The sequence below is a fragment of the Trichosurus vulpecula genome, chromosome 2 (genome assembly GCF_011100635.1).
Source record: "Trichosurus vulpecula isolate mTriVul1 chromosome 2, mTriVul1.pri, whole genome shotgun sequence".
In the NCBI taxonomy this organism is placed as follows: domain Eukaryota; kingdom Metazoa; phylum Chordata; class Mammalia; order Diprotodontia; family Phalangeridae; genus Trichosurus; species Trichosurus vulpecula.
This window is the reverse complement of record NC_050574.1, coordinates 4,931,048-4,953,833: the sequence shown is the minus strand read 5'-3', so window position 1 is coordinate 4,953,833 and position 22,786 is coordinate 4,931,048. Positions and strand designations below refer to the sequence as shown.

Below are 22,786 nucleotides of genomic sequence, written 5' to 3'. Positions count from 1 at the left end.
CCAAGGAAGAATAGGCCAACCCCTGGTTTTATATCTTTTTCAGCATCAGGGGGTGTCACACATGCGACTCACCCATGTGACCTAGAATCGTCACAAAGAGGCAGACTTAAACCCACCTGGTCTAAGAGCCTCTGCTGGCCCAGACATGTAAACTAGGCCCTCCCCGGAGTTAGACCCACCTTGGGCCCCACCTTAGTTAGGTTTTACACCTAATAGGGGTTAGGGCCTGGGGCTCAGCACTTAGGCTCAATGAAATACACTCAATTACTCAAAGCGAACAAAAGCCAAACTCTTCAAGGGCACTTGTTGAACTAAGTGCTAAGGAGCCCATTTTGCTTGCCAACACAGACCCCTGCCCTCAGGGCGCCTCCAGGCCAGCAGCGAAAGAACACAAGGAGGACAGGCTAGATAAGGAAGGAGCCCAGTCTGGAGACACCAACGCAGCTCTGCAGCCACGTGGGAAATGAGGCCTGGCAAGGCCCGGCAAGGCCCCTCCTTATATGGAGGCTCTGGGAGGAGCTCTCAATGTCCACGCCCCGCCCAACGAGGGCGTGGCTGCTGAGGAAGCGGGAGGTCAAAGCTGATTGGCTCTAGCAGGAAGATACGCCGGCTCCCTGGGGGGCGGGGCCTTGGAGTGGCGTCCTCTTTGGGCAGAGCCCCAGCCGCTGCTCTCAGCTAGCCCCGCCCCCAGAGGGCACTCGCTGGCGGAGCGGGGCAGGGACTCTCAGTGATCGGAAGAGCCATGACTTAGCCTCCGGGGCCGGAGTGTGAGTTCATCGAGGGCGACCTCTCCTTTCCACCTGGCCGGGGTGGAAGAGGCGACACCGATGGCGGTCCATGGAGCGAGTCCGCGCCTCGCTCCCAGGCCTCAGCCATTTCTGGGGTTAGAAGGGACGGAGTAGGGCGAACTGCATTTCCCAGGATTCCTTGCCGTGTTGTCTTACTCCGATCGGTTCTGGGACTAGTCGCAGAAGGAGCATGCGCAGGGCTATGGCCCCTCCCGTTCTGCCCTCCTACCTTGCGGCCGTTTTACATAAGGAGCGCCCGAGTGAGCGGGGAGGCTTCCGCACACGCCGCTCAGGATGGCGGTCCCAGCATAGTCCACGTGGGCCTCCGTTCTGCTGTCATCATGCTGTGACCAGGCTCCATTTCCCACGGGGGCCCACGGCGCCCATTGCATTCTGGGTAGTGTAGTTCAGGCGCTCCGTGCGCGCAGGCTCAGTGCGTGGGGTCAGGCTTCCGTGGGGGAGGTAAATGCGCATGCGTCCTAGGCTCTCACGGCCTGAGAGCAGCGGCAGCCCCGCTGGAGGCCGCGGAAGTCCTGGGAGCGTAGGGAGGTGAGTGCGGTCCGGGACAGGTGATAGGGTGGGAGGAAACGTGGGCGCGGTGCCTTGTGGGAGGGGCCGCTGGAAGGCGGGGCCTGTCCTGGTCCCCCACCTTGCTCCAGAACCTTCCCTGGCTCCTCTTGGACCGCGAGGGGGAGCCGTAGCTCAGAGCCCGGGGCTGCCGTGGGCGGAGCCGGGAGGCCCGGTGGGAGGGGTGGCCGGACACGCCCCGCCCCACCTGGAGAGTGATATCTGGGGAAGGCCCCTCCCACTTTTTCCTTGGGCCTCTGTTTCCCTTTGACCAGATTCCCTTCCCCCACCAGGCTTCGGTCCCTGAGCCCAGGTGGCCCTGGATCCTCTGGGGCCCCTTCATCTCCTGCCACTGAGCCTTTGCCCCCGCCGTCCCCCACACCTGAGATGCCATCCCAGAGCCCTCTGTTCTGGGTGAGCTTCTTTGGTGACTTCCCCAGGATCCAGACGCAGCAGGTGTGAGGAGAGGGGACTTGAACCGCGGTCAGTTACTGCGGAGCCAAAGAACTTTTATGAAGTACCTACTGTGTGCCAGGCACTGTTGGGGGCGGGGTGGCAGGCTATCATGGCCCGGCCGCTCCTCAGCCACGGGGAGCTGACACCAGAGGGGAAGATGGGCTCCCCCTCCTCCCATCACCACTGCACCACACGGTACCCCCAGCAGGGATTCAGAAAGCACCTACTGTGTACCTAAGCCCAGCCCCAGTGGGGAGGGGCTCTCAGGAAAGGCCACGTGGAGGGCAGGGGTTCCAGGCACCGGGGACCACCTGGGCAAAGGCCCGGAGGTGGAGAGGAGGAGTGTTTTCCCTGGGACCAACGGGGGGGAGGGGTAAGCTTGGCTTCATGGGGCCTTCATTGGACAGGACTTGACCATTCACCCTCCATCTTCCTCTGTGTCCCACTGCAGCCCTGCCTTCCCTGGGCTGACCTTCTGCCAGCATGGAGGAGGAAGAGGCCAAAGCCAGGACTCTGCAGACCACTGGGCCCCAGGTGAGGTCAGGGCCTCCACGGCCCCTCCTCTGTGGGCCCCCCCCCCCCATCCCCAGTGGTCTTCAGTCTGTCCTCTCCCTTTGTTCTGCTGCCCCAGTCACCTTGGGAAGGCTGGCGGGGCAGGTCGCTTCCTCCTCTATCTGCCTCAGTTTCCTCAACTGTAAAATGAGCTGAGAAGGAAATGGCAACCACTCCAGTGTCTTTGCCAAGAAAGCGCCAATGGGGTCACAGAGAGTCAGACACGACTGAACAACAAAAAATGTTAGCAGTTAATGGTTTTGTTCAACTATGACTCAATGAACAGATAGATGAATGAATGGATGGATAAATGAGTGGATGAATGAATGGATGGATGAATGACGATTGATGAATGAATGGATGAATGAATGACGATTGATGAATGAGTGAGTGAATGAATGGATGAATGAGTGAGTGAAGGGATGAATGAATGAATGGCTAGGTGAATGAATGAATGGCTAGGTGAATGAATGGCTAGGTGAATGAGTGAATGAATGGATGAATGAATGAATGGGTGGATGAATGAGTGAAAGGTTGGATGGATGGATGGATGGATGGATGAATAAGTGAGATAATAATTGTAAAGCATTTAGCTTTGGCACACAGTAGGTGCTGTATCCATGCTTCCTTCCCTCCCTCTATCCACCTTATTCCAGATTTCTGTAGTGCCCTTTCTGCCTCCCTCTCTGCCTAGTCTGATGATGCCTTCTTTTAAGTGCATCACAGCACAGATGCATTTGAACCAGGAAACCTGTCCCATCCCCCCACGCTGACCCCCAGAGCCACAGTGGGTGCTCCCTGGACGTTTTATAATTTCTAAATTATGAGGTGCATGGCCTCAGTTTCCCTATTCCAACACTCTCCATTCCCATTGTAGGAGTCACTGTCTGCCTGGTTTCCCTGGTTCTTAATTTGAACTTCCATTAGGCCCCTAAATTGTGCGTTCCTGCCAGACCCTCCTCTTTGCCATCCCCCCTTCTGGGAGCCATCCCAAAGACAAAAAAGGAAGAAGAAGAAAACCAGCATCTCTGATTGATGTGTCCACCAGACGTCCATGGGTGCTCCCCCTGCATGGCCCCCACTCTGCCCTCCCCTGCCAAGGTGCTGGGTAGGCCTTTCCTCCTGTCTCGGGCCGTGTTCATTCTTTGGAATTTCCCAACGTTGATGTCTGACTGTGCTGTGCTCCTGTCCTCCTGCAGTCACCGTCACTGCCGTGGCGTCCGCCTTCTTGCCGCTGCCTTCGGCCCTTCTGGGCTTCTGTGGAGGCGTCACCTTTGTCCCTTCCTACCATGCATGTGGGGGTGGGGGGGGCAAGGTGGTGGGGGGAGGTTATTCCAGGCCCAGAGTGCTTGGGCAGCAGTGTTCTCTGGTGGGGAGCGGGGGAGAGACAGACAGACAGATGACAGGCAGAGAGACGCTCATTCTTGACTGGAGACAAGGAAACCTTGTGTATCAGTTTCCTCACTCTGGTTTTTTAAGTAAATCTCCCCAGAACATGGTGAGCAGTGATGGAGAGTGGTTGCTTGCTAGGCTACCACTGATTAGAAAGTATTCTAATGAACAGAAACGTCAGCACTCACATCTGAATGGTGCTCCTGTTGGGTTCCTGACCAGAAGATGGTGGCCACTGGTGTTGATTGTGTTCATTTGGGCTTTTGGACCGAAGGGCAGGATTAGCTGGGCCCTCGTTTGGAGGAAGGTCTTTCTGGGTTCAGTTAAGTAGAGCAGTAAAGGACAACCATCTCCATGCCTGGAAATCTAGTACAAAATGAGGCTTGGGCTGTTTATTGGAAGGGAATTAGCAAATGCTTTCCATGGAAAGCTTCAGACTCTCCCCCATGAGAAGCTCTCCCCGGGTTTCCTCCTCCCAGTACCCTGTGCCCCCAGGACCCGGGAGAGGAAGGTCCCCGGGTAAGAAGAGGTGTGTTGGACGTTCCAGGAATCGGTGACATTCTGGGATGTGGCCGTGTACTTCACCTGGGAGGAGTGGAGCCACCTTGCCCCTGCTCAGAGGGCCCTGTACAGGGAGGTGATGCTGGAGACCTTTGAGAACCTCGTTTCCCTGGGTAAGGACACCCCGTCTCCCTTGGGCTGGGCTCTGGTCACCGGGGTGACTCTGCTTCTTACTTAGCAAACACCAGCAGGTGCTACATGAGCTCTCCTGAGCTGGGGTTTCTCTGCAGCAATGAAGTCCAGCCCATTACTGGGGGAAGATCTGGGAAGCTGTTTCTGCTCTCTGTGCCTAAGGGAAAGATCTTGGCCTTTTGTGGGTGGGTGTCCTGCCCCTTCATGGTCCTGGCCTTGAAGCTCCAGCTTCCCAACTCTCTATCTCCCCAGGTCAAAGGTTCTTGTTCAGTCCCAAGATGTGAGAAGGTCCTTTCCTCTTGGCAGAGAGGGAAGTGAGTGAATCAGTGGTCCCTCTGAGTCCCAATTAGATCTGGGCTCCATTCCTATAAAGGGGCCTTCTTTTCCTCAGAGAGAAGGGGACCACCAGGTGGTTTTCTGTCTCCAGAACTTCTCCCTTTCTTTTTCCATGGTCAGGGCTTCCAGTTTTGAAACCCTCTGTGATCTCCCGATTGGAGAAAGGAGGCGCTCCGTGGATGCTCGAGGGAGAGGTCCCAAGAGACCCTGACCCAGGTCAGTAGGTGGCGGGTAGGTGGGCATATGGGAGTTGTGGTGAGCGGTAACTCCCGTGGCACCACCTTTGGGGGGATGGGCTGAAACAAGCTTTCTGGGGGATGCTGGATCTTTGTGCTTCTTCTCTTGAGAACTGTCTGTTTATAACAATCATTTAAAATTCTTCAGACATCAGGATCATGCCATGTGAGGATAAACCGAAGGAACCGCAGTCCCATCTGTCTCTGATGTGTCTTAGGGAAGTTCCCTTCTGACATTTGCCATGGAGCCCTTGGCAGTCTGGGATCCTAGGTTAAGAACTGATCCGTGATCCAGAGGGAACCATAGGAATTCACTTACTTTCCCCAACCTAGTTATATAATTCCTAAGCTCTTCCTTTGTACAATATTGACAAGAATGGGATGGGATGGGTTGGCCAGATATGATGGAAAGAAGGAAAGCAGAGCAGGAGTTTGGGGGTGTTGGCCTTACTGCATGAGGCCATTTGTATCCCATTGGAGGCTGGCCTCCATGGTCTGGCCTCCTGGTCCTGCTGCCCCTGGGATCATAGCTTCAGTTGGACCTGAGCTCATCTTGTGGCTTTCTCATCTCCTGATGCTGTGGTCCTCCCTGTGACTGTTTCTCCACTGGTGTCCTTCATGGGTCTGCTACAACTGGTGTAGCAGTCCTTAAGATAAGGGGCACACCCCATTCTCTTCTCCTCTTGTCCTTCCCATTCCCTTGAGAGAGCATTTTTAAAAGCACACCCTCTTGCCTTGAGTCCAGGCAGGCTAATTCACTTTGCCCTCAGAAAGGGCGTTTCCTTCCAACCTGAGCCCCTTGACTCGGTGGAACCTTGGCTCACAGGTTTTCCTTTGAGAAGCAAGCAAAGGAATTGGTGGGGTTGGGGTTGTCCTAAGCCCAGTGGCAGAGGTAGGCTGTTGTCAAAATTGGCAGTTTTTCTGAGCACTCTCTGTTGCCTAGTATTAAGGGTTTAAGGAATCCTCCAGAGACCTTGATAAAACTCTTCCATTTACATCATTGGATTCTGATAATCTGCTACTTCAGTGCAAAGTCAGAAATAGGTGAGGGGGTAAACGGCCTGCCTCAGACCAGTTCTCAGATGGTTCAGGTATAGAATGGGAATGAAATGAGAGACTTGTGAGCTTTCCCAGTGAACAAGATGGGGTTTTACTTGGCCATGTCATGGAAGGCATGTCCAGCCAGGATGTAGCCCTGATCTCAGCCTTGACCTTGGTGACACAATGAAAGACATGTGCTGCAGGCCAGGGAGAAGTCAGGAATGTCTCCTGCACTCCCCTCTGCCACCAGGAAACTGCATCGATGGTTGAGCTTAATCCTCTGGGCCATCAAAGGAAAAGCTCCCCTAACCTGCCCAGGGATGACTGTAGCCTTTTGTTGTTCCACAAACAAGACCCTCCATCTCAGGGCTCCCAGTGTTTTCCCTGGCTGTTTCCCATATCTGGAACATTCTCCCTCCTCTGCCTGACAGTGGATCTCTCTGGCTTCCTTAAAGTCCCAGCTAAAATCCCATATTCTTCAGGAAGTCTTCTCCATCTCCCCTTAATTCCAATGCCTTCCCTCTGTTGATTACCTCCTGTTGATTATTAATTATTATAATTATAAATAATTAACAGGATTATTAATCCTGTTGATTATTAACTGCTGTCTGTATTTTGTTTGTACAGAGGTGTTTGCATGTGGCCTCCTGAGAGAAAGGACTGATTTTTTCCCTTCTCTTTCTATCCCCAGCACTTAGCATGGTGCCTGGGACATAGGAGGTGCTTAATCAGTGCTAGTTTATTAACTCTGAAAAGAACTCAGGAAGGAAAGGGGCCGAAGCTTTGCAGGTGGCACAGAAGTGCCCCGTGCCTCTATGTCATGAAGGCTTTCTTCAGGAAAAGACTCAGAAGGCGCCGAGCCATGGCAAGCTCCAAATAATATCTGAAAAGTGAAATGGAGTGTATCTTTTAAAAATGATTTTATTTTCAATTAATGTATATTTATTCTCTTTCCTTCTCACCACCATCCCTACGTGTTCCCCACTGAGAAAGAAAAAACCAAAACAAGCCAAACCCTAGTCACAAATATGGATAGCCAAGCCAGACAGAATCCCATGCTGACCACCTCCAAAAACGTGTGTCTCATTTTATCTGTCTGTCAGGAGGTGGACAGCGTGCTTCCTCACCGATCCTGGGGAAATGGGCCAGAGCTAGAATGGGTCGTTACATGGATAGTGTTCTTAAGTCTGAACATTGGCCTTTTAAACCGTCCAGGCCCTGCTCCCTCCCTCTGTGTGAGTTTATCCAGATTGTCCCAGAGATCTCTGAAACCATCCCCTGCGCTATTCTTTTGGCACAAAGGTGCTCTGTTATGTTCGCATATGATCATTGGCCCAACCATTCCTCACCTGATGGTGACTTCCTTCGTTTCCAATTTTTGGCTACTACAAAAAGAGCTGCTACAAATATTTCCATACACAAGAATCTTTTTCTTTGATTTTTTTGGGACACATACCTTGTAGTACTGCTGGGTCAAGGGTATGTATAGTTAAGTAACTTTGGGAGCCTACTCTAAATTATTTTGGGGAATAGCCAGACAGCTCCACTGGTAGAGCCCCAGTGTGCCTGTTTTGCCACAGCCTTGCCACCATTTGTCATTTTCCACTTTCGCTGACATTGCCGATCTGATGGGTGCAAGAAGGAAACCTCAGAGTTGTCTTAATTTATGTTTCTCAAATTATTAGTGATTTGGAGCCATTCATCATAGAGTTGTAGGTAGCTTAGATTTCTGCCTTGACAAACTGCCTGTTCATAGCTTTTAACCATTTATCAATTGGTGAATGGCTTTTATTTTATAAATTTGAATCACTTCCTTGTACAGCTTGCAAGTTAGGCCTTTATCAGAGCAACTTGCTGCAAAGGCTTTTTTCTCCCTCAAGTTAACTATTTTCCTTCTAATATTAGCTACCTTGGGTTTATTTATGCAAAACCTTTTTCATTTTATGCCATCAAAATTATCCATTTTGTCTTGTGATCCTCCCTATCCCTTGTTTGATCACAAATTCTTCCCCCCCCATAGAAACATGGACATCCCAGGATTGTTGTGGAGATAAATGAGATCATATTTGTAAAGTCCTCATCACAGTGCTTGGCACATAGTAGATGCTCGTTCCTTGCAATAGATCAGAAAGGTATTTTCTTCCATGCTCCTCTAATTTGTTTAGGGTGTGGATTTTGTTTTATTAATGTAAATCATGTATGCCTTTGGATTGTGGCGTGAGGTGTTGGTCTAAACCTAATTTCTGCCAGACTGCTGTCCAGTTCTGCCGATAGACTTTGTCAGAGTGAGCCTGGGGTCTTTGGGTTTATTGAACACTGTGTTTGCTTCTCTAATCTGTTCCACAGGCCAGCCCCTGTATTTATTAATTAGTCCTTTATGGTATAGGTTGTGATCCGGTACTACAACACCCCCTTCTTTCCCAGTTTTTTTTTTCGTTTTTCTTTTGAGGTTTTTTACTTTTTGTTTTTCTGGATGAGTTTTATTATTTTTTTTTCTAGCTCTATAAGGTAATTCTTCCATAGTTTGATTTGAATGACACTGAGTGAGTAAATTAATTTAGGTAGCATTGTTATTTGTGTTATATCGGCTCAGACTCCAAACAATTAAAATTTCTCTGATTACCTAGGTTGTATGTCTGCAAACAGCTTTTTGTAGTTGTATTCATTTAGTTCCTGTGTGTGGTGCAGTGGATAGGGAGCTGGGCTGGTGTCAGGAAGACTTGAGTTCAAATCCAGCCTCAGACACTTGCTAGCTGTAGGACCCTGGCTCTCTTGTCTGCCTCCATGTTCTCATCTGTCAAATGGGTTAGCAGTATAAATGTAAAATGCTTAGCAAATCTTACAATATTATGTAAAGGTGAGCCATTATTATAGCTATTACGGTATCTCAGGGTGAGGGGTAGATTCCCACATGTTACATACATTCTGTAGTTATTTGAAGTGGATTTTCTCTTTCTGTCTCTCCCTGCCGGGTTTTGTCGGTCATGCACAGGAAGGCCGATGATCTGTGTGGGTTTGTTCTGTGTCTAACGACTTGGCTGAAATCGTTGTTTTGACTGATTTTTAGTTGATTCTTGAGAGATCTCTAAGCGCACCATCATGGCATCCGCGAGAAGTGAGAACTGTGTTTCCTCTTGGCTTATCCTTATTACCCAGTGACAATACTTGGCATTCACACAGCGCCTTAAGGTTCGCAGAGCTCTTTACAAATGCGATCTCATTTTGTCCTTACAACACCCCGGGTGAGAAAGTGGGACCAAAGATTAAGTGACTTGCCCAGGACCACTCGTTTAATAAGAGTCTAAAGCTGGATTGGAACTCAGGTCTTCCTGATACCAGGCCCAGCGCTCTGTGTGCTGTCCCACCTCCCGTCCTCAGTTGTCTTTTCTTATCTTATTGTTATAGCCAGCATTTCTAATGCTCCATCAAACAGTGGTAGTGACAAGGGACACTCTTGCTTTGCCCCTGTTTCATGGGAGAGACCACTAAAAATTGATTCTGTTTTAACAGAGAGAAAAAGACACGTTATTGATGTAGGAGTTATCTGTGAGTTGCTGTCAGTGTGTAGTCAGACCGCTGACTCATCAGAGATAACAACAGAATTAGTAAAAAAGGGGAAAGAGCAGTGATTGAAAAGATAAGCCATCCGACTTAAAAAAACCTAACTGTGAACTATTAAAATGAATACTTGAAAATCGCAAAGGGAAATGGACGGCTGCCATGAGATCCAGAAGTTTAACTGAGGTCCATTGGTTGCCACAAGGAGACCAAGGCGGTACAGAAAGGCCTTCGGTAAACATCCGACTCACTTGCCAAAGGGAGAGAGAAGGCTGGCAAGGGGCAAAAGTCTGGCAATCTTCTATTAGATTCATGGACCAAACTTTGGATAGTCATTCCCCAGCTGTCGGATACTTACTGTGATTCTGGTTTAAGATGCTCTTAGGAAGACTTTGGTCTGTCTGGGAGCTTTGTTTCTGCCCTTCTGGTGTCCTTGGGACATGTGGCTGATAGTTAGAACTCTGGGTCAACATGATTCATTCCATTGGTCATAATTCTTCTTTACAACTTGACTATTGTGTAAATAAATTTAATGTGAAGGTATACGTAGAAAATATATTGGATTCCATGCCATCTTGAGGAGGGGGGAGGAGGGGAGGGAGGGGAAGAAAGTTTGGAACTCAAAAACTTGTGGAACTGAGTGTTGTAAACTAAAGATAAAAAATCTAAAAAATTAAAAAGAAAGATATAGATCAGGAAAAAAAGAATTAAAAAAAAAAGAACTCTGGGTCAAAGAGATCATTTTAAATTTCTTCCAAAGATCGATGGGCCAGTTTTACGCTGCTCCCCCAACTATGTCCTCTGATCCTTCTAATGCTATTTCTCTTTGCCATTTTTTTGAGTATGAGGTAAAACTTCAGAGTTGTTTTCATATACAGTTATTATTAGTAATTTTGAGCAGTCTTTTATATTGTTGTTAATAGTCTGGAAGAAAAACTTTAGTACTCTGTTTTAGAGATATCTTATTAGAATATTAATTAATCTTGACAAGTAGTACTGCTAATTGAAACTCTTTCTTTTTAGACAAAGGCTTTGTATTTTTTGTGGAGTTCAGAAACAACCCAAAATTGTGGGATTGGGATTAAGCATGAATTCAGAGTTTAGATAATGGTCTCTAGTTTAGCTTAAAATGCCAAGAGCTGCTATCTATATTTTTGCACAAACTCAGTTAGAGTTTGTTTTGTTCAGGACTAATCACTCCTGTAATCTGTCCTCCCTCTAATTCCCCCTTCTTCTTTCTCCACTTTGCCTTTTGTTTTTCCTTTGAGTATGAGATAGCTGTTGGCCAGGTTGTGTCTGGAGTCAGGAGGATCTAAGTTCAAACATGGCCTCAGACACATCCTACGTGGCCATGGGCAAGTCACTTAACCTCTGTTTGCCTCAGTTTCCTCAATTGTAAATTGGCATCTACTTTCTGGGATTCTTAGGATCAAATGAAATATTTGTAAAATGCTTAGCATAGTGCCTGGCACCCAGTAGGCACTATAGAAATAGTATCTGTTGTTACTATTATAATTATAAATGTATTTCTTTGCCCAGCTTTGTGTGTGTGTATGTCTCCTTTTCTCCTTTTACCAGTTTGGATGACAGTTAGTCTTAGGTGTGAGCTAATCTCCCCCACTCTCCTTTCTCCTTGTTTGTGTAGACTTCTGCTTATATGCCCTGATTATGTGAGATCATTTTCCGTAGCCTTCCCTTCTCTCCTCCTCTCACAGGGTGTTCCCTTTTCCCTCTCTTTCCATTCTGCTGTTAAGATCATCAGGGCATTGCAGAACCCTCCCAGGCTTTGTCTAGTTGGACCCCTCTCTAGCTCCGGTGATGTCGGGGTTCAGGAGGGACACGTGCATAACCTCCCATGTGTGAACACAGGCAGTTTACCCTTGTTTAGTCACTTATTCTGTTTACTTTTTTTTCTGTTTCTTCACTCGTGTGAAGTTTAGAGGTTCTCCTCAGCTCTGGTCTTTTCATCAGGAATGTTGAGAAGTCCTCTCTCTCGTTAAAGGTCCATTTTTTCCACTGTAGGATTAGACGCAGCTTTGCTGGGTCAGTTATTCCACAGGGTTTGCGAGCAGGATAGTTCATCCATCTCTAAGAAGGCAGCATTTAATTCCATCAAAAGTAAAGTACAACGGGCAACTATGAGGTGCAGTGAGTAGAGTACAGGCCCTGGAGTCAGGAGGACCTGAGTTCAAATCCAGCCTCAGACACTCGACACATTTAACTAGCTGTGTGACTTTGGGCAAGTCACTTAACCCCAACTGCCTTGCCTTCCCCCCTCCAAAAAAAAAAGAGGTTAAGTAGAAGCAAAGCTTAGAGAGATGGAAGATTCTTGGCTCAGTAAGAAGGCAGACGAAATTCAGTTTTATGTTGATAGTAACAATCCCAGTCGCTTTCATGGTGCCCTGGTGCATCTCAGCTACTCAGTGCTGAAGGAGCCGCATTGATCAGTAATAAGGACGTGGTCCTGGAGACATGGGCTGAACACTTCCATAGCGTTCTTGACAGACCACCATCAATCAATGCTGAAGCCCCTGACTGTGTACCTGTTGAGGTCGGTCCCTCTTCAGCCATGTTTCCAACTGAAGAAGAGGTTTCGAATACCATTAGGCTCCTTTCGTTCGGCAAAGCACCTGGTGCCGATTCTACTCCTGCTGAGATTTACAAGGTAGGAGGTCCATTGCTCATAGAAAAGCTGACTGACATTTTCCAGGTCAGATGGCAAGAGGAGGTTATCCCCCAGGAGTTCAAGGATGCCTCCATTGTCCATCTCTATAAAGGTAAAGGGAATAGATTGTCCTGTGACAATCACAGAGGGGGATCTGTCTCTTAGTCACTGTGGGCAAGATTCTTGCCAGAGTCCTCCTTAATGGGCTGGTCCTTCACCTGGAAGATGGTCATCTACCTGAGGGTCAGTGTGGCTTCAGAAAGGGCCAAGGAATGCTTGATACAGCGTTTACTGCCCGACTGCTCGAGGAGAAAAGGCCAAGGAATGCTTGATATAGTGTTTACTGCCCGACAGCTCGAGGAGAAAGGGCCAAGGAATGCTTGATAATAGTGTTTACTGCCCGACAGCTCGAGGAGAAATGCAGAACAGAGGTCTGTACACAATGTTTGTAGATCTGCCCAAGGCCTTTGATACTGGTAGTCATGAGGGCTTACGGAAAATTATGTCAAATTTGGTTGCCCCGAGAAGTTCATCATTATTGTGCATCTTTAGCTACAAATTGTGGATTTTAATGTTATCTCCCTGCTGGGGTGTTGTGAGGATCAGATGAAATAATATTTTTAAAGTGTGTAAGTGCAAGTACTTATGTGTTAGTTATGATTACTATTATTATTATAATTGTTAAGCATATACAAAAAAAGAATTTTTAAAATGTGAGAAAGATGTAATAAACATTATTTTGAAACTATGAATTTTAAATATGATGAAGCATATTTAAACATTTAAATAATAAATTAATGTTTTGGTGAGAGAAGTGTATATGAATGTAATTAGTTTCTTTTTAGTAATTTTTCAGTTAATTAGGTCAATGTTGAAAGCTGAGTAGATGGATCTTTTTTAAAAAACATTTTCATAGTTATGCTTTATTTTAGCATTAATTTTGTAAAATTTTCCGTTCCAGATTCTTTCCTTCCCTCTGGCCCTTCCCCCGCCCATTGAAAAGGAAAGCAATATCATATCTGTTATACACGTGAAGTCATGCAAAATGTATTGCCATATGGCCATGTTGCCAAAAAAAGGCAGTTAAATTAAGAAAAAGAAAAAATTGCTTCAGTTTGCACTCAGACTCCATCAGTTCTCTTCAGAGGTAGATAGCAGTTTTTATCATGAGTCCTTCAGGATTGTTTCGAATCATTGTATTGATCTGAGTAGCTAAGAGTTTCCCAGCTGATCATCAATGCAGTATTACTGTATATAATGTTACAGAGTATAATGTTCTCTTGGTTCTGCTCACTTCAGTTTGCTCCAATTCGTATAAATCTTCTCAGGTAGCTTGATGTCTCATAGAGTTTAGCTTTTGCTTGCCGAATTATTGTTTCTAGGGAATTTGCTTCTTCAGTGAGATCTTGTGCCTCTTTTTCCGTTTGACCTATTCTGTCATTTTCTTCAGTATTGTTTGTGTGTGTGTGTCTTTTACCAAGTGGTTAATTCTCTTCATTATTTTCTTGTTTTACTTTCATTTCTTTTCCAAATGTTTTCCTCTACCACTCATGATTTTTAAAATCAAGGGGTTTTTTTTGCTCTTTCTTTGGCTCTTCCAGGAATTCTTGTTGGGTTTATGTTCACTTCAGTTTTCTTTGAGGCTTTGCTTGTACATGTTTTCACATTGTTGTCTTCTGAGTTTGTGTCTTGGTCTTCCTTGCCACCATAGCAGATTTTTATTGTTAGATTCTTTTTTTAGTTATTTGCTCCTTTTTTCAGCTTCTTTCTTGAGTGAACTTTATGTAAAAGTTGGACTCTGCTCTCTTAGGGTGGGAAGCACTGTTCCAAACTTCAAGCTATTTTGTGCTGCTATTTTCAAAGCTAGTTCTTTCAGTGCTTCTAAGGGGGTGTGATTTGGGGAGAGGTGTTGTCACTGCTCTTCTGATCTGTGCTCTGTTTTTTAACCCAGGAAGGGCCCTTGGTCCCCTCAAGACACAAATGCCAGTGCTCCTCTCAGCCTTGGAGCTGTGACCCAGAACTGTGTATGAACGGTAGAGTTGCCAGTCAGCACCAGCAGTGCCACTGCCAGCAGCAAGTTCCCTGTAGTCTCTTTCTGACCCTCTTACTGTCTGGGCTGAGAGCTCTGGAAGCTGCTGCTGCAGCTGCTGTTGAAACTGTCTCCACAGCCCATCACTGGTGCTGCTGCCACCAGTGCTCCAGATAGGCTTCCACTCCTGTGTCACAGACCTCTCCTGTCCATCTCCTAGAAAAATGTCTCACCCTAGCCTTTTGTTGCCTCTGCTGCTCCAGAGTTTGAGGCATTATATTAGGGGAAGGTTGGTAGAGCTCAGCCGAGTGCTTCCTCTACTCCTCCACATTGGCTCCACCTGAATTGCTTTTTTTAAAAAAAGATGCCCAATATCCCCAGTTGATAAATGGTGAAAGGATGTGAACAGACAATTTTTGGAGGAAGAAATCAAAGCTGTATATAGTTATGTGAACATGCTCTAAATCATTATTGATTAGAGATATGCAAATTAAAACAACTTTGAGATACTATTTCATACTTATAAGATTGGCTAAAATGATAGAAGAAAGTAACAGATGTTAGAAGGGATGTAGAAAACTTGGGACACTGTATCTTTGTTGGTGGGACTGTGAACTGACTCGCCCATTTCAGAGAGCAATCTGGAGTTCTGCCCAAAGAGTTATAAAACTGCCTACACCCGTTGACCCAGTAACACCACTACTAGATCTGTTTCCCAAGGTGATTAGGGAAAAAGGAAAAGAACCTCTATGTTTTAAAATACTTATAGCAGCTCTTTTTTTTGTGGTGGCAAAGAACTGGAAATTGAAGCCCATCCATTGGAGAATGACTGAAATAGGTCGTGGTCTATGATTGTGATGGAATATTAACTGTGCTATAAGAAATGATGACTTGATGATCCTAGAAAAACATGGGAAGATTTGCATAAAATAATGCAGAGTGAAATGAACAGAATCAAGAGAACACTGTATACAGTAACAGCATTATTGTTTAAAGAGTAAACATCAGTAACTAAGTTATGAGCTGTGTGAATATTCAAATCAGCTGCAAAGGACTTACAAAGGAAAATGCTTTCTACCTTCAGAGAAAGAGCTAATATATGCAATTATGTATTGTACAGTTTCACATATATATCTGTGTCAAACAGTGACCTTCTGTAGTGCAAGTTTGAGATGGGAGGTGGGGTGGCTGGGGAGAGAAACAGCTTGGAACTCAAATGTGACCAAAAACATTTTTAAATAGTTAACTAATATGAATCAACCAGTAGGTCAGTGAGTGTCACTGTCACCATGAGCATGTCACTGTCACTCCTATACTCTGCATTGTCTCTGGTTTTCAGTATCTGCCCATTTTTCTTTAGCTCCATGGTGCTGTGGAGTGAATTGTCTCATATCCTAAATTCCTGCTCACATTTGGATATTTTAGCCATATTTTTGTATGAGTATGAGGAGCACTGTCAAGTTCAGTCTGACTCAGCCATGGAGTGCAGAAGGGGAATAATGAATGTATGATGACAATGGGTAACCAGTTTGGGGCCTAGTTTTAGAGACCTTTAGATGTCAACAGTAGTAGGGAGCCATAGAAATTTGAGGGTAGGAAAGTCAGTGACTCCATTTGAGGAAAATTGCTTTGTCAGGTGTCCATAGGTATCTTAAGGCAGGTGACTTAAAGCAGGGAGACTTGAAGCAGGGGGGAAATTAGGAGGCCATTGTAATGATCAAGACACGAAGTGACAAGGACCACAGAGGCCAAAACAACATGGTTTAGTCCCTGCTTGAAGAGGTGGAGTAAGAGAACCTGAGTGACAGGAAGGGTGGTGGTGCCCATGACATAAACAGGGAAATTTGGAAGTGCTGTGCTGGAGAACAGTCTGCCCACCTACACATAGAAAGGGGTGAAGGGAACAGGCAGAGAATGACATCACTCTCACCTGAACTAGGTAAAGGGGAGTCAAACACACACAAAATGAACAGGGGTGGGTTTGAGGTAAAAGATCATGTAATAAAGATCTCAGCTTATCCTTGCCTCATCCAGTGTGACTCACTGTCCCAACCACAGTGAAAGTTAGAGAGGGCTCTTAGTCTCCAGTTGCAGTCCTGGAACACAGAACTGACTTCCAGAAAGGAGCCTAACAGCCAGAGTGATCCAAGAGACAGCTGGCAAGTGTCCTGGGGTTGGGGGACGAGGGGGCTGGATTTTCCCCATACCTGTGTGCAGCTGCTGCTTTGGGTACCTGGAATGCCTGCTGAGTTTTGACTGTCCCAAAGGATTTCAAAAGATTTTGGAATCCAGAGAAAGTACTGATGGAGTCTGAATACAGATTGAAACATACTATTTTTTACTTTTTTTATGTTTTTTTTTCCTTTTGTTCTGTTTCTTCTTTCACAACATGACTATTGTGGAAATGTTTTACATGATCGCATATGTATTACCTAGGTCAGATTGCTTGCCACCTTGAGGAGGGGAGGGAGGGAGAAAAATTTGGAATTCAAAATCTTTCAAAAATGAATGTTGAAAATTGTCTTTACATGTAATTGGAAAAAATAAGGTGCTATTAAATAGAAAGCCAGATTTTTTTATTTAAAAGAAGATATGGTGTGGAGGGAGGAAGGACAACCATCCTAATTTTCAAAAAAGATAGAGTAACATCTCCAGACTCCAGTTTGGTGAGCCTGACTTTGACTCCTGGAAAAGTTCTAGGACCCATTTCTAAAGAGTCGTTTAGTATCATCTGGAGAGGAAGTGGTGACAGTAACAGCAAGAAGAACAAGAGTAGGGGTGCACATTTGTAAAGCCCTGTAACTTCTGCAAAGCACTTTATAAATACCATCCTATCTGTTCCTTGAAACAATCCTACGAGGTGGGGGCTGATGCTGTACAGGGAAGCTAAGGGACCTGTCCAGGATCAAATGGCCATTAAGTATTAGGGGCTGATTTTGAATTCTGGTCTCCCTGACTCCACACCCAGTGCTCCGCCCATTGTGCCACCTGTCCAGATCATGCTAGATGCTCTTGGGCTCTGTTGATGTACTGCTTAATTTTGCTGAAGTATTTCCCCTTCCCTACTTTTTTAATTCTTGATATAAGGAGGCTGGTTGGGTAAGAGAGGGGGATACAACCAGCAGTTAAGGGGCACCACAGCATACAGAGTATGGGACCTGAAGTCTAAGAGGTATGAGTTCAAATCCAGCCTCGCACACTTCCTGTGTGACCCTGGGCAAGCCACGTTACCTCTGCCTCAGTTTCCTCATTTGTAAAATGAGGATAATGACAGCATTTACTCCCCAGGGTTGTGAGGATAAAGTCAGATGTTTGTAAAGTCTTAATCTTAAAGTTCCGTAAAAATGCCGGTTACTACTACTCCAATAAATTCAGAAATTAAGGTGATTCAAAAATGAAAGATTTCAATAAAACTTTTTTGAAATGGTTAATCTGAGCCCAATATTTCTTTTTTTTTTTTGACAAGGTTACTAACCTAGCATATGAGGGAAATGCTGGAGATAGTTTACCTGGATTTCCCCAAAGCACTTGATAAAATCTTTCATATTTTTTCTTGTGGGAGAGATGGAAAGACATGGTCTTTACAGTTGTAAAATTAGATAGATGCCACAGTTATCGAACCCTGGAACAAAGAGTGGTCATTAAGTTGGCCATCTCTAAAGAGATGTCTCTTCAGAAATAGCAAAGATGTCTCCTCTTTACTGTCATGTTCCTGGTGTGTGTTGGGCATTCTGCTCATTAGCTTTAAAAAGAAATTAACCAGGGATAGTTCTTGGCTGAGCTCTCTAAGAGTGTTAAGACATCATTGATGTCTTTTGTTCTTGTATCACCTTTATTTCCCAATCTGGCCTGCCTCCCATCCTTCTGCAGAATGTTATCTCTTATAGAAAAAAATTGTAAAACTAACAAGTCTATCTGTCAGTGCTTTCAGTGTATTGGAATGTAATTCACTTAGTTCTGATGATCGACATTCTCTGTTACCCTTCCTTAACTCCTTGTGGTTTCAATGCCTCTATATCAGTGTTCTGTGTTTTACAGCTAAATCATCATTCTTGATGGAACAGAATCTCACGCTTTAAATGTTAAACAGTTCTCTTTTTCCTTGATCAGATAAAAGTGAATATTGACTTTTTGGTTTCCTTCAGAGTCCCTTTGTCAGGAACAGCGACATGACACCAAGGACCTGCCTGTGCATCAAGCCATTTGCTTGACAACATCCTCCCGGGAGAGACTGCAAGAGGTTGGTCTTGGGGATGGCAAAGTGCTTGGAGAAGCTGGGAATGTGATTTCAGTTCAGGGAAGCAGCAGATGGGGAATGAACAGAAATGGGTCACATCAGGTATGGGTCAAAATTCCCTCCATGAAATACTTGTGATAAGATGAATGTCTTTGAATTCAGTACATTTGGGAGAAGTTGCAGTCTGGGATCAATCATTGTAAATAGGACACACTTGGCCAGAGCTGCAAGTAGTTTTTCTGTAATAGAATGTCCTTAGGTAAGATACTTTGTAAGGCCAACAAATATAGAAGTCCCTTCACTTAACATGCAGCCCATCATGCATTTCATAGGCTTATTGACTAGAGAAGGCCTTAAGTAAAAAGAGTATTTCTTTCTATTAAAGAATACATACTGGAAGAGAAACTGTGAGTGTAATGGATGCTTCATTAATAATTCTTGCTTTCTTCTACAGGAAATGATTCATACTGATGAGGAACCTTATAAATTTAAAGAAAATGAGAAAGCCTTCCATCATTTGGGAAGCCCTAATGATTATCAGAACATTCATAGCCAAAAGAAACTCCCTCTTTTTAATGAATCAGGGAAAGCTTTTCTTCTACATGAGAAAGCACATGTTGGGAAGGAACTCTTTAATTCTAATGAATGCGACAAAGCCTTTCAGTGGGAGTATAAACTTGGTGCACATCACAGAATTTATACTGAACAGAAACTCTTTGAATGTAGTGAATGTGGGAAAAACTTTAGCCAAAGGTCATCCCTTATTTCACATCAGAGAATTCACACTGGCAATAAACCTTTTGAGTGTACTGAATGTGGGAAAGCCTTCTACAACAAATCTCAGCTTACTGTGCATCAGAGAATTCATACAGGAGAGAAACCCTTTGAATGTAAGGAATGTGGGAAGAACTTTAGCCTGAAGTCATCACTTATTTCACATCAGAGAATCCATACTGGGGAAAAGCCCTTTGAATGTAATGAATGTGGGAAAAACTTTAGCCAGAGATCATCCCTTATTTCCCATCAGAGAATCCATACTGGAGAAAAACCCTTTGAGTGTAATGAATGTGGGAAAAACTTTAGCCAAAGATCATCACTCACTTCTCATCTGAGCATTCATACTGGAAAAAAAGCCTTCGCTTGCAATGAATGTGGGAGAGCCTTCTATGATAGATCTCAGCTCATTTTACACCAGAGAATTCACACTGGAGAGAAAACTTTTTTGTGTAATGAATGCGGGAAAGCCTTCTACAGAAGATCACAACTTACTGAACACCAGAGAATCCATACTGGTGAGAAACCCTTTGAGTGTATTGAATGTGGAAAAAATTTCACTGTGAGATCATCACTTATTCAGCACCAGAGAATTCACACTGGAGAGAAACCCTTTGAGTGCACTGAATGTGGGAAAGCCTTCTATAACAAATCTCACTTTACTGAACATCAGAGAATTCATACTGGAGAGAAACCTTTTGAGTGTGCAGAATGTGGGAAAAACTTCAGCCTGAGATCATCACTTATTTCACATCAGAGAATTCATACTGGAGAGAAACCCTTTGAGTGTAATGAATGTGGAAAGAACTTCAACCAGAGGTCATCACTTATTAAACACCAGAGAACCCATACTGGGGAGAAACCCTTTGAATGTACCGATTGTTGGAAAAACTTCAGCTGGAAGTCATCCCTTATTTCACATCAAAGAATTCATACAGGAGAGAAACCCTTTGAGTGTAATGAATGTGGGAAAGCCTACTACAACAGATCTCAGCTTACTGTACATCAGAGAACTCATACTAGAAGAAAATCTTTTGAGTGTACAGAATGTGGGAAAAACTTCAGTGAGAGGTCATCATTTATTAAACATCAGAAAATTCATACAGGAGAGAAACATTTTGAGTACCATGAATTTGGAAACTCTGTCATTTATTGTACATCAGATAATTCATTCTGGACAGGAACCCTTTGAGGATAATTAATGGGAAATATTTCACTACAAATCTCAGCTTAATGAACATCAGAAAATTCAGAAAAATGTGCTGGAGAGAAACCCATTAGATATGGAGAAAAGCTTCACCTGAAAGGACCACTTTACTGACCATCAGAATTCACATTTGAGAGAAACCCTTTGAGTGTCATGAATTTGGAAAATTTTTGCTGGAGATCATCACTCATCAAACATGAGAATTCATACGGGGGAGAATGCCAAGAAGGCAACTAGGTGGTCCAGTAAATAAGAGTTCTGTCCTTGGAGTCAGGAAGATTTGAGTTTAAATTTTGTCTCAGAGATTTCCTAGCTATGTGACACTGTGCAAATTACTTAACCTCTCTCAGACTCAGTTTCCTCATCTATAAAATGGGGGATTTGGACTTAGTGGCCTCTGAGGTCCCTTCCAACTCTAAATCTGTGATCCTGTGAGAAAATACTACTTATGTAATGAATGTAGGAAAGCTTTTCTAGAATGAAGAAAACTTACTGAACAGAATTCATGCTGGAGGTTAAGCCTTTGACCAGAATGAAATATGCGATACCCTTCAGATATGCCTCATGCTTGACTATATTAGAGAGCTCTTATTTAAGAAAAAAATACATTAAAACAATGAATATGGAATCTTCAGCCAGAAAGGACTGCTGATAAACTCCATAAATGCAATTAAATATGAGAAAGCCTTTAGCACCAGTTGAACACTTTCAGAGAAAGGGTCAGAGAATTAATACAGAATAAAAAGATTATGCAATAAAAAACCCACTTTATTGTAATGTAGAAGATAAGTCAGTGAATGGCTTTATTTCATACCTTGTTATGTGCAGTAGCAGCAGGTAACTGGCAGAAAACACATAAACATGCTGAGCTCACAACCGATCAGCCCCTGGCCTTGGGGGTGAGTTGTGATGTTTTGGGGAGGGGATGCAAAGACATTCAAATCTACTCCAAGGGGCCCTCTGTCTTTTGGTTGGCTTTGGAGAAGAACTGAGGGGTGGGAAAGCTCCCCACAGGGATTAGTCATGACTGCCCATTTTCACTTGAAATAGACCCACAGTCTAAAGCAACATTACACATGGCTAGAAATGAATAATATGGTCTCCCTCCCCTTCCCTCTGCCACCACAATTCAATAACCATGGCAGTGTGTAGTGAATAGTGTGCTGGACTTGGAGTCAGGAAGACCTGGGTTCAAATCCTGCCACAGAAACTTCTGAGTTGTATAACTGGATGAAAGTCACTCCCTGTCTCTGAGCCCAAGTAAGTGAGTGGCCTGAACTCAAGGACTTCTTATGTACCTTCTGCCTTGAAATCTATGATGTTCATGGATTCCTATTGGAGGTGAACTATAGAGATCTAATAATGATGGAAAAGCATCACAGCAACCTGCCATTTGTTCAATGCTGGCAAGTCAAGGTTGCTGAGTTATTAGCCATAAGATTTTGTGGTGTTTGGGGAGAAAAGTAATGGCATCTTCCTTTGAGCCACCTCACTACGATATATTGACTGTCTTCACATAGTAGTAGATCACATAGGGCTGCTGGTGTGATCTCTGCAGAATCAATAGCAATTAAACTACTATTTTAAAAATCTTGGTTTTTAAAAACAAGTTGAAGTATTCAGATATATGTATATAAGTGCATTCACACTTTACAGTAAGTTTTACTGATGCCTTCTGTTTTTCCATCATAGTCATTTCTGGACAGAGCTCTTTCCCCACTCCACAGCCTTCTCCTAAAAGTCTGACCTGAGAAGTTGATAAGGATCTGACAAATCTACAGCAATGTGAGCCATTCTGCAGTAGGGAAATTATCAAATTATGTGAATGGGCAGTTTTCAAATGGGGAAACAATATATTGAAAGAATTCAAGTGAATGCATCAGATTTCCTAACGGTGTCAAACTGAGAAACTGATCTCTGCCAGCCTGCATATTGCCTCCGAGAACCACAAGTTGACATTATCTCTATTGCATTATATTTTTATTTGTTTTGTTAAACATTTCCCAGTTACATTTTTATCTGGTTCTCCACACTTCTGGGCTGTTTGATGCTTTCTGACCAGAAGGCAAATTTCACAAGTTTGCCCTACAATATCCATGAAATTGGCAAAATATACTGAAAAGTTACAAAATTAAGTACTGGCATGGCTGTGGCAAAACAGGCATGTTGTTAACATAGCTTATAGAGTGATGGGTTGTTTGAATGACAATATTACCAAAAAATTCTTTGTAATAAAACTGTTGGAGTGTTTTCTA

The 22,786-nt window shown here is 44.5% G+C and overlaps 1 protein-coding gene across 4 annotated transcripts; it reads left to right on the top strand.

The window, feature by feature from the left end:
- The first annotated feature begins 617 nt into the window (after nt 1–617).
- LOC118839631 (gastrula zinc finger protein XlCGF57.1-like) lies at nt 618–22,786 on the top strand. 4 transcript variants are annotated; one of them, XM_036747126.1, is made up of 6 exons: nt 618–1,337; nt 2,263–2,345; nt 4,303–4,429; nt 4,905–5,000; nt 18,459–18,553; nt 19,005–22,786. In XM_036747126.1, the coding sequence occupies exons 2-6, from the start codon at nt 2,295–2,297 to the stop codon at nt 20,514–20,516; spliced, it is 1,881 nt and encodes a 626-aa protein (XP_036603021.1). In that variant the 5' UTR covers nt 618–1,337; nt 2,263–2,294; the 3' UTR covers nt 20,517–22,786. The 4 variants fall into 4 exon arrangements, with proteins under 4 accessions (XP_036603021.1, XP_036603023.1, XP_036603022.1 ...); XM_036747128.1 differs by having other exon boundaries at nt 718–767; nt 19,005–20,794; XM_036747127.1 differs by having other exon boundaries at nt 1,112–1,185; nt 19,005–20,794.